The 15,104-nt window shown below is 43.8% G+C and overlaps 1 protein-coding gene across 1 annotated transcript; it reads right to left on the bottom strand.

Annotated features, from left to right (window-relative positions):
* Positions 1–8,293: 8,293 nt before the first annotated feature.
* On the bottom strand, positions 8,294–9,814 carry LOC306924333 (free fatty acid receptor 3-like; the record flags this gene model as incomplete). Its single annotated transcript, XM_079502825.1, has 2 exons — positions 8,294–9,157; positions 9,716–9,814. 2 exons carry the CDS (start codon positions 9,812–9,814, stop codon positions 8,294–8,296), a joined length of 963 nt encoding a protein of 320 aa, XP_079358951.1.
* Between the last annotated feature and the right edge of the window lie 5,290 nt (positions 9,815–15,104).

Genomic DNA, 15,104 nt, shown 5'->3' with positions numbered 1-15,104 from the left:
GTTCTGAAAGGTTTTCACATCAGAGGAAGATCGCTGCACGCTTCTATCTTTTTAAAGGTGTACAAAAAAGGGGGGGGAAAGTCTGCATTCACAGAAAGGGAAATTCTACATTCAAACAGGTGAGTTCAGAATGCTATGATTCTTGTTTGTATTCAGATCTTACTTAGGGAATAGGGAGTGGTTGTTATGATGAAATTGCTTAGCCTGGGTCCACACCAGACTCTTCCACCGTCTGAGTACCCGAACTATTATTACTGTTTTGTAGTTGGACTTGAGTTGTTTGTGTTTGCATTTTACATGAATATAGCAAAAATAGTCAAGGACAATTTTACTTTAATTGCCATGCACACGGACGTTTGGGGTTCAAGTTACACACATACCACAGTTGTTCCTTACTTAGTTCACTTTGTTTTCAAATATGATGCTTTGTACAGTCCCGTTAATATTAAACTTAGTCCTCTTCGGCTTGTGTGCTACTAAAAGATTTTCAGTGGCTCCGAGGTCGGAGAGAGATGGTTTTATGTGGTTTATAGATTGTTACTCCACCTGGTGGCAGTCATTAACCCTGCCTGTACGTATCATTGGTTGTACAATAACCAGCTGTGGGCAATGTACACAATGACAAGACAATATATATCCCATTATGACTATATTACTATAAGTATTAGTAATAGATTATTATTAGTATAAGTTGTATTATTAGGTAAAAGGTTCTGACAGCCTGACACACGCATGCAATAATGCACGCACGCGCGTGCGCACACACACGCACGCGCGTGCGCACACACGCACACATACACACACTTTTGTCTTGGCCAGGAGAGACCCAGAGATTCAAAGCCCGAGTAGGCTACTACAGTAGGTCAACTTTATTTGTTCAGACTCAGGGTCCAATCAAAACAGACAACATAAAACACTACATACAGAGAAGAAACACCCCTAACCCATAAAAACATACATTTTACAATAAAAAGTCATACCAGTGCTTCCAAAAAGCAGACCGGTACCTAGTGCTACTGAAGCTGGGGGGGTTACATAGCAGCATAATTATACAGTTTTGAGACTCATTGAGCCGACACATACATTTATACATTACGTTTCTCAGTAAGGAATGAAAAAATGTATACTCCCACACTACAGAATAACTCACTTGCACTGCTCCACCTTGTTTTTTTCAACAATATCCGCATGCAATCATTATAGGCAACCTGCAATTTATACATGCTTGCTTTCTTAAATGTAACCCACAAGGGGGCGGTATAGAGGGGAGTGCAGTATGCTCTGAAGAGATTTACTTTAACCTCAGGTGAACATGAGTGGAATTTCCTCCCAAGCATGTTGGCCTGAGCATACAGTATACGGGGCTGCCTATACAGATCCTAATCATCAGACAGTTGGTCAGTTATCACATGTCCCAGATATTTGGCTTTACTGCAAATGGATAACACCTGATCAGATAGATAAAAGGAGGGAAAGGAGAGGTCCTGCAGATCATTACTACTACTTTCATTATATGAAACTTACAGATTAATAATGTAATGTGTTACTGTCCTTACACCTTATCAACGAATGGAAATCCAGTGAACACAAATGTCTGTGTGGGAACAGTAAACTGGGAAGTGCTTTCCTTGTCTATAATTCTTATAAAATACTTTAAGAATTCAACAACACTCACTTTTCCAACTATAATTGTGAGTTCAGCACATCTTATTTTCTACATTTACAGTATATGGCAGCCATGCAGCTTGTGTTCGGAGTGCTTTACAGTCAATCGTTTTTGTTTCACTTATTTTTTATTGATGAAAAGACAAGGACTTTACAGTCAATCTTAAAACGTTTAGGTATGACAGGAGTTCTGACTTAAGAGCAGTCCCCTGACGTCTCTGGTTTAATAAAATATCCCCTCTATCCTCTTCTTCCTCCTCTTCTTATAATATAATGATAATAATAATAAATAATAATAATAACTTACTTTAATCGTGAGTTCAGCACATCTTATGTTCTACATTTACAGTATATGGCAGCCATTTAGTTTGTGTTCAGACTGCTTTACAGTCACTATTACAAAATGTATGTTTTTCACTATGATATATTTGGGTTAATAAAACATCTCCTCTCCTCCTACAGCTATGGCCTCTGCCAGTGCCAGTGCGATGTCAGAGGACAATTTTCTCTGCTCCATCTGTCTGGATCTCTTCAGTCAGCCTGTAGCTACTCCGTGTGGACACAACTTCTGCAAAGCCTGCATCACAAAGTACTGGGACAGCATTGACGTCTGCCACTGTCCCATGTGTAAAAAAGCTTTTGACCCGAGACCAGATCTCTATGTCAACACGCTGATCTCTGAGCTGGCTGCTCATTTCAAGAAGTCTAAACTAGATGCTCCCATTCCCATCCCAGAGGAGGTGCCCTGTGATGTCTGCTCTGACACCAAGATTAAAGCCGTGAAGAGCTGCCTGTCATGTGTGACCTCTTATTGTGAGATGCATCTGGAGCCTCATCAAAGAGTTGCAGCCTTGAAGACACACAAGTTAGTCGACCCTGTAAAACTGGAGGACAGGCTGTGTAAAGAACACGGCAAGATGCTGGAGCTCTTCTGTAGAAGAGACAGCAAATACATTTGCGTCACATGTTTGAAGACAGATCATAAAGATCACGACACGGTCCTGATAGAGGTAGAGTACAAAGAGAAGCGTCCGCAGCTGGACGAGAAAAAGGCTGAGCTAGAGAAGATGATCCGGGAGCGACAGGAAAAGATTCAGCAGTTCAGAGTCACAGTAGAGAAATACAATATAATGGCAGAGAATGAAAAAGCGGACACCGTTCAGGTCTGCTCCGCTCTGGTGTCTTCCATTAAGAAAACAGAGGCTGAGCTCATCGAGGTGATAGAGTTGAAGTCCCGATCGGCAACACGCGAGGCCGAGGGCCTCATCAGAAAGCTGGAGGAAGAGGTCACTGAGCTCCAGAGGAAAAGCATTGAACTGGAGCAGCTCTTGGACACCGAGGACCACCTCCACCTTCTGCAGAGCTTCCCGTCTCGCTACAGCGTAGCACACCTGAGCACGTTGAGTCAGGTTAAGCTGTCCTGTGAGGTGAGTGTGAAGAATATACGCACAGCTATCGTTCAGCTGCAGGAGACACTGGATGGAGAAATGGAGAAGCTCCCCGAAGTCATGCTGAAGAAGATCCAGCAGCAGTATGCAGTAGATGTGACTCTGGACCCTGACACAGCGCACCCCAACCTCATCCTGTCTTTGGACGGGAAGCAAGTGAAATATGGAAACGTGAGAAAGATTCTTCCTGACAAGAAAGAGAGATTTGATACAGTTCCCTGTGTGTTGGTAAAAGAGGGCTTTTATTCAGGGAAGGTTTATTATGAGGTTCAGCTTAAAGGAAAGACTGCGTGGACCATTGGGGTGGTTGATGAGTCTATCAACAGAAAAAATAGTGAGCTGCCTTGGAATGAAGCCATCAGCTTGCAGGTGGTTAATGGAGGAAACTACTCAGTGGAGAATAAATGTTTGACGCCCGACTCTGTAAAAATCGATGTCCAGAAGATTGGTGTGTTTCTGGATATTGAGGCACAGCAGGTCTCCTTTTATGATGTTGAAACCAGGGCTCTTCTCTACTGCGAAGATAATATGATATCTGATAAGAGATTCAATTTCCCATTTTTCTCACCGCTCATTCCTGATGGTGATGAGAAAGCTTCTCCTCTGATCATCTCTCCTGTTAAGCAAAAATGAAAACACTTTGTATCACTGTCATGCTTTTGAGTGTCCTAGAAGGGAGTGGATTATTGTGAGCTTCCTTTGTGTTGATTTTTACACAAATAAATATTATAATATTATATATAATATTCAATAGAGTCAACTAAATATTACTCAGACAACTGGTTGAAGCACTGTAATAGATTGATGCGATATTTCTTTTTAATGTGATGTGAGATTATTAAGCATTCTTTTGTTTCAAAGTGGACTACTTCTCTGCTCTATACTGTAAGGCTGGTATAGCCTATAAATCCAAATAAATAAGTGTTTGACCTGATGTGAAATAAACAAGCAGTTAACGTTAATTATTTAAGTTTTATTTTGTAGTTCATGCACTCATCATAGTCACTGGATTCCACTCATTCTAGGGGTTATAAGAATTCCGAATCTCAACAAAATTACTGGTGTCTAGAAACAGAATTGATCATAAAGAGCAGAGCAGAAAACTGCTAAATAAAATAAGCTGGGGCAGTGCATGTGGGGAATACCAAACGACTCGCCCCTTTACCAACTCTCCCCCGCAAAATGTTTTAATGAAGTTAACAGTTATTTTAGTATTTCCCTCCCTCTCTGAAATCTGAAATTATCTTGTATACAGATTTATTTGATTGTATAGTAGTCGATCTCTAACCTGACTCCGCCAGATGGGGCAGCAGAGTCGATCTCTATTACTCTGTAAAATTAAGAAGGAACATCATGACACAGAGACAGTGACTGCTTAATTAAGTTAATTTAGGACCTTCTCGCAGTTCATTTCGTTTTATTAAACACATTTCTTCCATGTAGCCCATGTTTTGTAATGGAATCATCATGCTATTATGCCCGTGGATATACAGAGTGAACTTCACAATGATAAATTAATATGATAATACCTTTTATATAATCACCAACATGAATTATATTTGTTATTTACAGCTAGGTAGAGTAGTGGGGCGAGACGATAAAGGGGTGACCGTACCTGTTACACATGTGGGCAGGTCATCAATGCCACTGGCATAGATTCTTTGACGGGCAGAAAGAAGGCCTAGCTGAGGGTCACAGAGGGTGCACGGCACTCATGGCCTCCATGAAATCCCTGCCCTGACAGTAACAGTAATATAGGCCTAGTATTTGTAGATTTGTTTTGTGAGCCATGTGAGAAATTGGTGAAAACACTTTAAAAAACCAAAAAAAAATGACACACAATTCTCTATTTTGCACAACCTTGAACACAATGGCATTCAAATTACATCACACAGCTGGCACAGATCGAGCAGTCTAGCCTATACGTTATATCTGGTACAATGACATTTTCCACTGTCTGTAATTGGTTGACCGATAAAAAAACAAAGTTTTGGTTCTTTATTTCCAAGCTCTCAAATTCTCAACCAATTGAAGAGTTATTTTTTTCTACCTGGTGTGTGAGTTCAGTCCACATGATGGATGCAATGCAGGAGGAGGAGGTGTGTGTGGTGTATATTTCAGGACTGGATTCAGAGATCATTCTCCTGCTGCTTGTCTACTGTACTGAGAACATTGCCTTGATGATCAACATCATAGGCAAGACCTCACCAAGACATACTGTGCTGGTTGGTGGCCTATACCGTCCTACAGGGACACAAGCCTACAGTGTGAACAACATTAATACATAGGCATACAGGTTAAACCCATTTAGGCCTGACGTCGAAATAAATAAAAAGTCTTCTGAAAGAATATAAATATATTCAAAGATTCAAAGATCCTCCAGTTTTCTGAAATAAATATTTTCACGATTTTTTCAAAAATAGCAGACCTACAAGCTCGTAGCGCGCCACTCGGTGGCGCGCTATGAGCTTGTAGATCTGCTATTTTTCAATAGCTAAATTATAACATAATGTTTAAAACACCAAAAGGGGTTCTCGCTGTAACTCACATTACAACGTCTAATACATACCATGGTAGGTACAACATAGTTCTTTTCTTTCCCTCTCTCTCTCTCTTTAAAAAAAATAAAATGACTACTTGAATGTACTCTCGGTCAGAGTTATGTATACATTGTGTGATGTTTATTTTTGTTTAATATTTTGGTGTCAGCGTGTTGGCACAGGACATATCATTTATTGAAAATTGTGTCTGAATATAATCCTGTGAGGAATGGGCTGCGAAAGCCTGACACGGAAATAAAATCATTCATTCATTCATTCATTCACAACACACGGGTCATCTCTGGTCAACCTTCAAGCCAAGGTGGTGATGTTTCCTTCCACTTGTGGAGGTATAGGACCCTAAACATGGTCAGCAATGAGCCCCGTCTATGAGGTGTGCAGATTAACCCATTTAGGGCTGACGTCGAAATTTTAAAAATGTCTTCGAAATGGTGACAATTTTCTGAAAAACCTCATGTTTCTGTATCAGTGGTGCTCAATATTTCATGTCAAGGACCCGAAAAATGATATGTAATTGGCCACCTACCCCCCCATCTGAAAATATGTTATTCCAGGAACCCCTCAGAAACAAAGTTGAGTTAAAAACGTTGGCTCTGAAAGAATATATATTCAAAGATTTGTGCCACATTTTCACGATTTTTCAAAAATAGCAGACCTACAAGCTCGTAGCGCACCACTCGGTGGCGCGCTATGAGCTTGTAGATCTGCTATTTTTCAATAGCTAAATTATAACATAATGTTTAAAATTAAACCCGCCCAAAATGAATGAAGTTCTTCATCTGTCAACTGGACAAAACGCAATAGAACAGTAGTTCTCAAAGTGGGGTTCCAGGGATTAATTGATTGATTGATGAATTGATTGATTGATTAATACTTGATTAGCAGTTTACAGAAAAGAGTACAGTTTAATACAAGGTCTGCCAAGAGGATTTAAACCCAAGAAAGCACTATGGCGCCTTGTTTCCATTGGGGTAGGAGACTATAGGGACCCGCAGGGTTCCTTGACGGGGTCGAAGAACCACATTTAAAAGTTTGAGAAACACTGCAGCATAATTTCCACTGCTGTCCTTTGAGTGAGTGAGTGAGTGAGTGAGTGAGTGAGTGAGTGAGTGAGTGAGTGAGTGAGTGAGTGAGCGAGCGAGCGAGCGAGCGAGCGTGAGTGAGTGAGTGAGTGAGTGAGTGAGTGAGTGAGTGAGCGTGAGTGAGTGAGTGAGTGAGTGAGTGAGTGAGTGAGTGAGTGAGTGAGTGAGTGAGTGAGCGTGAGTGAGTGAGTGAGTGAGTGAGTGAGTGAGTGAGCGTGAGCGTGAGCGAGTGAGTGAGTGAGTGAGTGAGCGTGAGTGAGTGAGTGAGTGAGTGAGTGAGCGTGAGTGAGTGAGTGAGTGAGTGAGTGAGTGAGTGAGTGAGTGAGCGTGAGTGAGTGAGTGAGTGAGTGAGTGAGTGAGTGAGTGAGTGAGTGAGTGAGTGAGTGAGCGTGAGTGAGTGAGTGAGTGAGTGAGCGTGAGTGAGTGAGTGAGTGAGTGAGTGAGTGAGTGAGCGTGAGTGAGCGTGAGTGAGTGAGTGAGTGAGTGAGTGAGTGAGCGTGAGTGAGTGAGTGAGTGAGTGAGTGAGTGAGTGTGAGTGAGTGAGTGAGCGTGAGTGAGTGAGTGAGTGAGTGAGTGAGTGAGTGAGCGTGAGTGAGTGAGTGAGCGTGAGTGAGTGAGTGAGCGAGCGAGTGAGTGAGCGTGAGTGAGTGAGTGAGTGAGTGAGTGAGTGAGTGAGCGTGAGTGAGTGAGTGAGTGAGTGAGTGAGTGAGTGAGTGAGCGTGAGTGAGTGAGTGAGCGTGAGTGAGTGAGTGAGTGAGTGAGTGAGTGAGCGTGAGTGAGTGAGCCTGAGTGAGTGAGTGAGCGAGTGAGTGAGTGAGCGTGAGTGAGTGAGTGAGTGAGTGAGTGAGCGTGAGTGAGTGAGTGAGTGAGTGAGTGAGTGAGTGAGTGAGTGAGTGAGTGAGCGTGAGTGAGTGAGTGAGCGTGAGTGAGTGAGTGAGCGAGTGAGTGAGTGAGCGTGAGTGAGTGAGTGAGTGAGTGAGCGTGAGTGAGTGAGTGAGTGAGTGAGTGAGTGAGTGAGTGAGTGAGCGTGAGTGAGCGTGAGTGAGTGAGTGAGCGTGAGTGAGTGAGTGAGCGAGTGAGTGAGTGAGCGTGAGTGAGTGAGTGAGTGAGTGAGTGAGTGAGTGAGCGTGAGTGAGTGAGTGAGTGAGTGAGTGAGTGAGTGAGTGAGTGAGTGAGTGAGCGTGAGTGAGTGAGTGAGCGTGAGTGAGTGAGTGAGTGAGCGAGTGAGTGAGCGTGAGTGAGTGAGTGAGTGAGCGTGAGTGAGTGAGTGAGTGAGTGAGTGAGTGAGTGAGTGAGTGAGTGAGTGAGTGAGCGTGAGTGAGTGAGTGAGTGAGCGTGAGTGAGTGAGTGAGTGAGTGAGGGAGTGAGTGAGTGACTGTGTGTGTGTGTGTGCATGTGCGCACGCACGCACGCACGCACGCACGCACGCACGCACGCACGCACGCACATGTGCAGGATACAAATAAACATTACTGGAAATAATTACATAGAAATCAATGATCATGTATTACTGTACATTCATACAACATCGACACACCTAGCGTATGGTTATGAATGGCTTGGCTTCAGCTGCTCTTATGAGACATCTCTTGAAGCAGCTGTTGAGCGAGCTCCTGACGGCCGCCGAGGAAAAGTAGAACACGACGAGGTCCAGGCAGGCGTTGAAGGAGCCGGCAAGCAACGCCACCTCGCTCCAACCACTCCCGTCGTCCTGACGCACAGCCCCCACGACGCGGCACACGCCGTACGGGCCCAGGCAGAGCGCGAACACCCACAGGGTGCCCAGGGCCTGGCCCACGGCGCGCAGCCTCCGCCGCCGCCCGGCGTTGGGCAGCCTGGCCCAAACCAGGACGACGTTGACGTAGCAGAAGCAGCAGACGAGGAGAGGCAGGCCGAAGAGAACCACGAAGACCTCCAGACGGACCCGGACGAGGACGCCGAGCTGGTCCGCGTTCGGGTTCAAGTAGCACGTTAACGACGGCCGGGGAGTAGTGGGGGGGAGAGGGACGGGAGTGGTGTTATTTTTCTTGGCGCCGTCGCCACCATCGCCTTTATTAATCCACCATTCGATGGCGTAGGCCACGCCGAGATTCAGAGAAGACACCGCCCATAAGACGACGCTGGCCATGGCCGCGTGGCGCGGCCTGCGGGCCACGTAGTACCCGAGGGGGAAAGCCACGGCCAGGTAGCGGTCCACGCTCACGGCCGCCAGGAACAGCGCGCCGGTGCAGACGGCGAGACAGGTCAGGAAGCTGGCGACGGTACACGGGAAGCAGGGTAGGCGGTCCGACTCCGCAGCCTCGTTCAGTTTGAACGGAAGGAGCGCCAGGAGGAACATGAGGTTTGAGGTGGCGAGGTTGAGGAGGAGGACGTCTGCGGGGGTAGGGTGGCGCCGCCGCACCTGGCGGAGGACAGTGGTGGAAAGTAACTAAGTACTTTTACTTAAGTACTGTACTTAAGTACAATTTTGAGGCATTTGTACTTTACTTGAGTATTTCCAATTTCCAGTAGGCCTACTTGTACTTCTACTCCACTACATCTCAGAGCCACAATTTGTACTTTTTGTAATTTGTACTACAATTATTTGAAAACTTTAGTTACTAGTTACTTTGGAGATTTTAATTTTGATTAGAAAACATACATTAACCACTTCAACCCTATACATTTCGGCCATTTGAAAATAGCCGATCTACAAGCTCACAATGTGTCGCAACGCGACGCATTGTGAGCTTGTAGATCGGCTATTTTCAATAGATTTTGTACACATTTTGAACTTGTGAAATGGGACATTCTGCACAATGAGTACTTTTACTTTTACTACTTTAAGTACATTTTGATGCCGATACTTTTGTACTTTTACTCAAGTACATTTTCAATTCCGTACTTTTACTTGTAGTAGTTCTAAATTGCAGTATTGGTACTTTTACTGAAGTAAAAACAATTGAGTACTTTTCCGCACCTGGCGGAGGAGGGCGTGAAAGGCCAGGACGTTGCCGGGAAGCGCCGTCAGGAAGGTGGCGATGTGGACGGAGAGCAGCAGGTGGCCCATCTTTGGCATGGTGGTTAGTTACTCTTGTCGTTTATAAGACACTGCACAGAGAGCATGACATCAGTGACGCAGAGGAACGTTTCAGTTTAGCAGAATAAGCTCTGTGCACACAGAATAACTCCTATATAACTATACTTCCTTCACAGGTGTTACAGATGAAGAGCCTGGTAAACTCCCGAATTGTACCATCACACCTGTATATTACCGTATATTTCTGTATATGCCTGCTAAACTTGAGGTTTACGGGCAAAATACAGTGCCCATAATTGCCCGTTAACTCCTCTTTTCACACAGTGGAAGGATGTAGGGAAGAGGCCCGGATGTAACCCGCAGCACGGGTTGATTTGTAACCCGCAGCACAGGTCGGACAAACGGGGAGGTCTGACTTAACCCATTTTGACCTGAGATCAGATTCTAAAAATGTCTTCTACAACCCGACAGTTTTCTGAAAAAGCTATGTTTCTATTGTCAGTCGTTCTTCGATTTTTCAAAAATAGCAGACCTACAAGCTCGTAGCGCGCCACTCGGTGGCGCGCTACGAGCTTGTAGATCTGCTATTTTTCAATAGCTAAAGCATAACATGATGCTAACACCAAAAGGGGTTCCCGCCCAGAATGGGCAGTCCCCGTTCCGAATGTGTGTGTAACTGCGTGTACAAATGGAACCAAAATGGCAGGGCACCTAAGGGTACATTTTGGTTCCATTTCTATACACTCTCATAGAATTATGTTGGTCCTTGAAATGAAAAAGTTTGAGAACCACTGTACACTTAAATGGAGTAGTAGTGTCATCAGTAACACCTGTGGAAGGAAGTATAGGGAAAGAGCGAGGTGACGAGATGGTTGACATTCGGGCCGACGGCGGCATAACTCGGCCGCCATGTTGTTTGTTACGTCAGTCTGTAGTCAAAGCAAGCACTGAATGCACTGAACTCGGGCAGTGTACAACAACAACAACATGGTGCCCAGAACGAGTCCTTCTAAGGCAGGCTCTGCCCAAACTCCGCCCATTTATCTTTCCCTATAGAGCGTCGCAGTCCCGCCTCCTACCCTGGACCAGGAAATGAAACCCAATGCATTTTCCTCATAGACAAGTATTTATTTAAAGACGGTTATGCCGCGGACAAAGCCAACTCGAGTCGTGACAACTCATGACAACACAAACAATATTTTGGACCAAACAAATAATTACAAAGAAGAAAAACAACAAAAAGTGTTGTAACCTGCCGTTTTTTTCTTCTTTCTAATTATTTGTTTGGTCCAAAATATTGTTTGTGTTGTCATGAGTTGTCACGACTCGAGTTGGCTTTGTCCGCGGCGTAACCGTCTTTAAATAAATACTTTAAGAAATGTCTATGAGGAAAATGCATTGGGTTTCATTTCCTGGTCCAGGGCAAGGACAGTCTAAGAAGGATGAGACGCGAAGACCGTGCGGGGGACGCCATGTTGCTTTGGAAGGAAAGAAACATGCGCAGTTGAGACCAAGGAAGCTGAACGCGGAAGTGTTGGCTGCATATAGCCCATTGCGCATGTTTCTTTCCTTCCAAAGCAACATGGCGTCGCCCGTACGGTCTTCGCGTCTCATCCTTCTTAGACTGTCCTTGGTCCAGGGTAGGAGGCGGGACTGCGACGCTCTATAGGGAAGGGGACCGGAAATAGGAAGAGTTATTCTGTGTGCATAGATAGAACCTATTCTATTCTTTTAGCTATACAGTGACTCCATGCCAATAGAAGTAAGGAATAAACGTGTTGAAGGTGCAAATAAAGGTGCTTATTGGTCAAATACCCAGATGTGTGTCTCAAAGAAATGTCTTTCCAACCTATCGCTCATAAAAATAAAAATAAAGATCCACACAGCCAGACCTCCAGAGATCTGTGCCTATACTGGTGGAGCTGTGAAATGGCTGTATATGCAAGACTACATAGGTCTACACATCAGAAATGAAATGCATCAATATGAAATGATGAGGTTAAGGTTTGGCTGGTTTGCATACGTACTGCATGAGGAAAAGTAAAATATTATTCAGATTATCAATACAACAAATTGCAAGCTCACCTCCGTCGATGCTGGAAACCAGAAGTGTTATATCACCAGTCTTCAAGACGGTCAGGGTTGGGTCTTCTGACAAGACTCATGGCAGAATTGTTTGCACGAGGGACAGAACATCTGCCTTTTGGAAGTGGGGCATTTAATTAGCTTCTGTACCCGTCCGTGTTTGTTCTGCATGTTCATGTTCAAACATCATATCAGCCCGGTCAAGCAGGCGTTTGAATGAATGGCGTTATCAGACAGAAGCAAACATATGTGAGCCTGGCAACCAGTGGTGGAAAAAGTACTCACAATTTTGACTTAACCCATTTTGACCGAGACCAGATTCTACAAAATGTCTTCCGTCAGTGGTTCTCAAACTATTTCATGTCAAGGAGCCCCAGAATTCTATGTATTTGGCCTCCGACCCCCCCCCCCCCCCCACACCACCAGAAGCAAAGATTTGAGTTGAAAACGTTCGCTATATTCAAAGATTTGTGCCACATTTTCACGATTTAAAAAAAATAGCAGATCTACAAGCTCGTAGCGCTATGAGCTTGTAGATCTGCTATTTTTCAATAGCTTAAAGTATAACATATGTTTAAAACACCAAAAGGGGTTCCCACCCAGAATGGGTTAAAGGACCACTTCACCACTTTTCAACTTATCTTCATATAATAGGTCCTCACTAATAAGTATGAAACAAAATGGCACAATTTTTTTCCTACTCGGTCTGTGTCTCATAGGAGGGCTGTGGGCAGTTCAGAAACCCGTCCTCCAGTGACATCATCGATGGGGAATACAAGCTAATAGAAACTGCAGGCTTTGTAGTCCTGAAAAGTTGCAATGCGAAAATGGAAGCCATCGTTCTCACGAAAATGAAAATCTAAACATCTTTGTAAAAAAATAAATCTGCCTAATGATGTCACTGGAGGACGTTTCTAAACTGCCCACAGCCCTCCTATGAGACAAGACTGAGTATAAAAGAATTGTGCCATTTTATCATGATTATTAGTGAGGACCTATTATATGAAGATAGGTTGAAAAGTGGTGAAGTGGTCCTTTAAGTAGAAGTATCAATACTGCAATATAGAAATACAAGTAAAATTCCAGGGACTACAATATGACTTCAGTAAAAGTGCAAAAGTATTGGCCTCAAATGTACTTAAAGTACCAGTACGACAGATAACTGTGAAAATAACTTAAAACTTGACATTGACCCACTTGGTAAATGGTAAATCTATATAGCGCCTTTATCCAAGGCGCTTTACATAGATTGTGCATTACATTCACCCATTCATACACCGATTGCGGCGGAAGCCATGCAAGGTACCAACCAGCACATCGGGAGCAATTTGGGGTTCAGTGTCTTGCCCAAGGACACTTCGACATGTAGCCAGGAGGAGCCGGGATTCGAACCGCCGACCCATGGATCATTGGACGACCTGCTCTACCTCTTGAGCCACAGTCGCCCCTTGAACCCCAGCATCCCTATTCTGAGGGGGAACGTTCACCAAAAAATAGCCGGTCTACAAGATCACTACGCGTTGGCATTGTGCGCTTGTAGATCTGCAATTTTTTGGGAAAGAAGGTTTGGTGGTCCATCTTACTAAGTATTAGCCTCGACGGAAACCCAGACCTTTTTATTTCCAGACTATAGAGGGTCTACTCCAAGTGGTTAAACAGAAGTGATATGAATGAATTCCAATTATTATCAAAGTATCCCATGGACATGAGTTGTGTATAATTATCTAGTAGTACCCACCAGAGGGTATGGAATAAAATTGATTTGGCCAATTGTACAAACTTCTTAATAACACTAGCATGTCTGAGAGGTCATTTTGACCGTTATTTGGAGATTTTGAAGTTGATTATCTTTGCCTTTCTGAAGCTTTCAGAAGGTTCCCCTTCCATGACCATCATCATTCTTATTCTCAGACATTTTTGAAACATCTGAAACATTTTCGAAATATGAATTTAAGCTCATGCTACTTCCGTCTCATTTTACTTCAGACATGCAAGGGCCCATATGAAAAAAAACTAATATTATAGTCAATGCACACAGTAAGTGTGAAAGGTTGCCTCAACTACAGCGGTTTTGTTCTTAACCCATTTTGGGCGGGAACCCCTTTTGGTGTTTTAAACATTATGTTATAATTTAGCTATTGAAAAATAGCAGATCTACAAGCTCATAGCGCGCCACCGAGTGGCGCGCTACGAGCTTGTAGGTCTGCTATTTTTGAAAAATCGGGAAAATGAGGCAGAAATCTTTGAATATATATTCTTTCAGAGTGAACGTTTTCAACTCAAATCTTTGATTCTGGGGAGGTCCTTGGAACTACATATTTTCAGATGGGGGTCGGCGGCCAATTACATTACATATTTTTGGGGGTCCTTGACATGAAACTTTTTGAACACAACTGACATAGAAACATGGGTTTTTCACAGAACTGTCAGGATTTAGAAGACATTTGTAGAATCGATGGTATTGGGACAATATGTACTGCCGACTAAATATCGTATCTGGCCGACATAAGACAGGCAGCCAGGAGGTGTGTCTGCCCTATTTATTGGAAGAACCTCCCGCTGTTTGCTGTAAAGCGGGACCTCCCAGCCTGCGTATGCGTTTGTTGTAGTAGTACCATACCATCTGCTGCCTGGGTGTGACTGCATTGTCTCTAATGGACTTTGATGTCATGTGACACACACAACACACCCCATACTTCTCTCTCACGCACGCACGCGCGCACAAGCACACACACACAAACACGTGCACGGACAAACCACACAGGACCACTGATCGGAATTTCTGGAAGGTTTATGAACAGCACACAGTAAACGGGAAGTCAACTGGGAAAATGATACAAAAAAAAAGGCAATAAAATAACATAAAACATTTACAAGGTCTCATATCTTCCCCCCCCCCCAAAATGACTGATCAAACATTTATACAGACGATTAAATTTACTTAAAATATAATAATCGGGCAATATGAGAGAGGGGGGAAAATGACAAATATATATCCTGCTGTGTCTGATTTCGTTGTTGATGTTACGTTCAAAGTGAATTCACACTGAACGCGATAAAAAAAACAGTTTTCGCTTGAATCGTGGGAAACTCAACACTTTGTTGCATTCAGACCGGATGTGACACGTTTGGCTTAATTCGCTCCACACACCGTTTCTGTAGTTCTCTTCAGCGAAAACCGCTTGAGTTGAACATTTTCCATCTAAATGTGTGTCTCTCTCCGGGCGTAGGCGTGAAATATCAC

Source organism: Electrona antarctica (genome assembly GCF_951216825.1).
Source record: "Electrona antarctica genome assembly, chromosome: 6".
NCBI lineage: Eukaryota > Metazoa > Chordata > Actinopteri > Myctophiformes > Myctophidae > Electrona > Electrona antarctica.
This window is presented reverse-complemented; position numbering and strand designations above follow the sequence as displayed.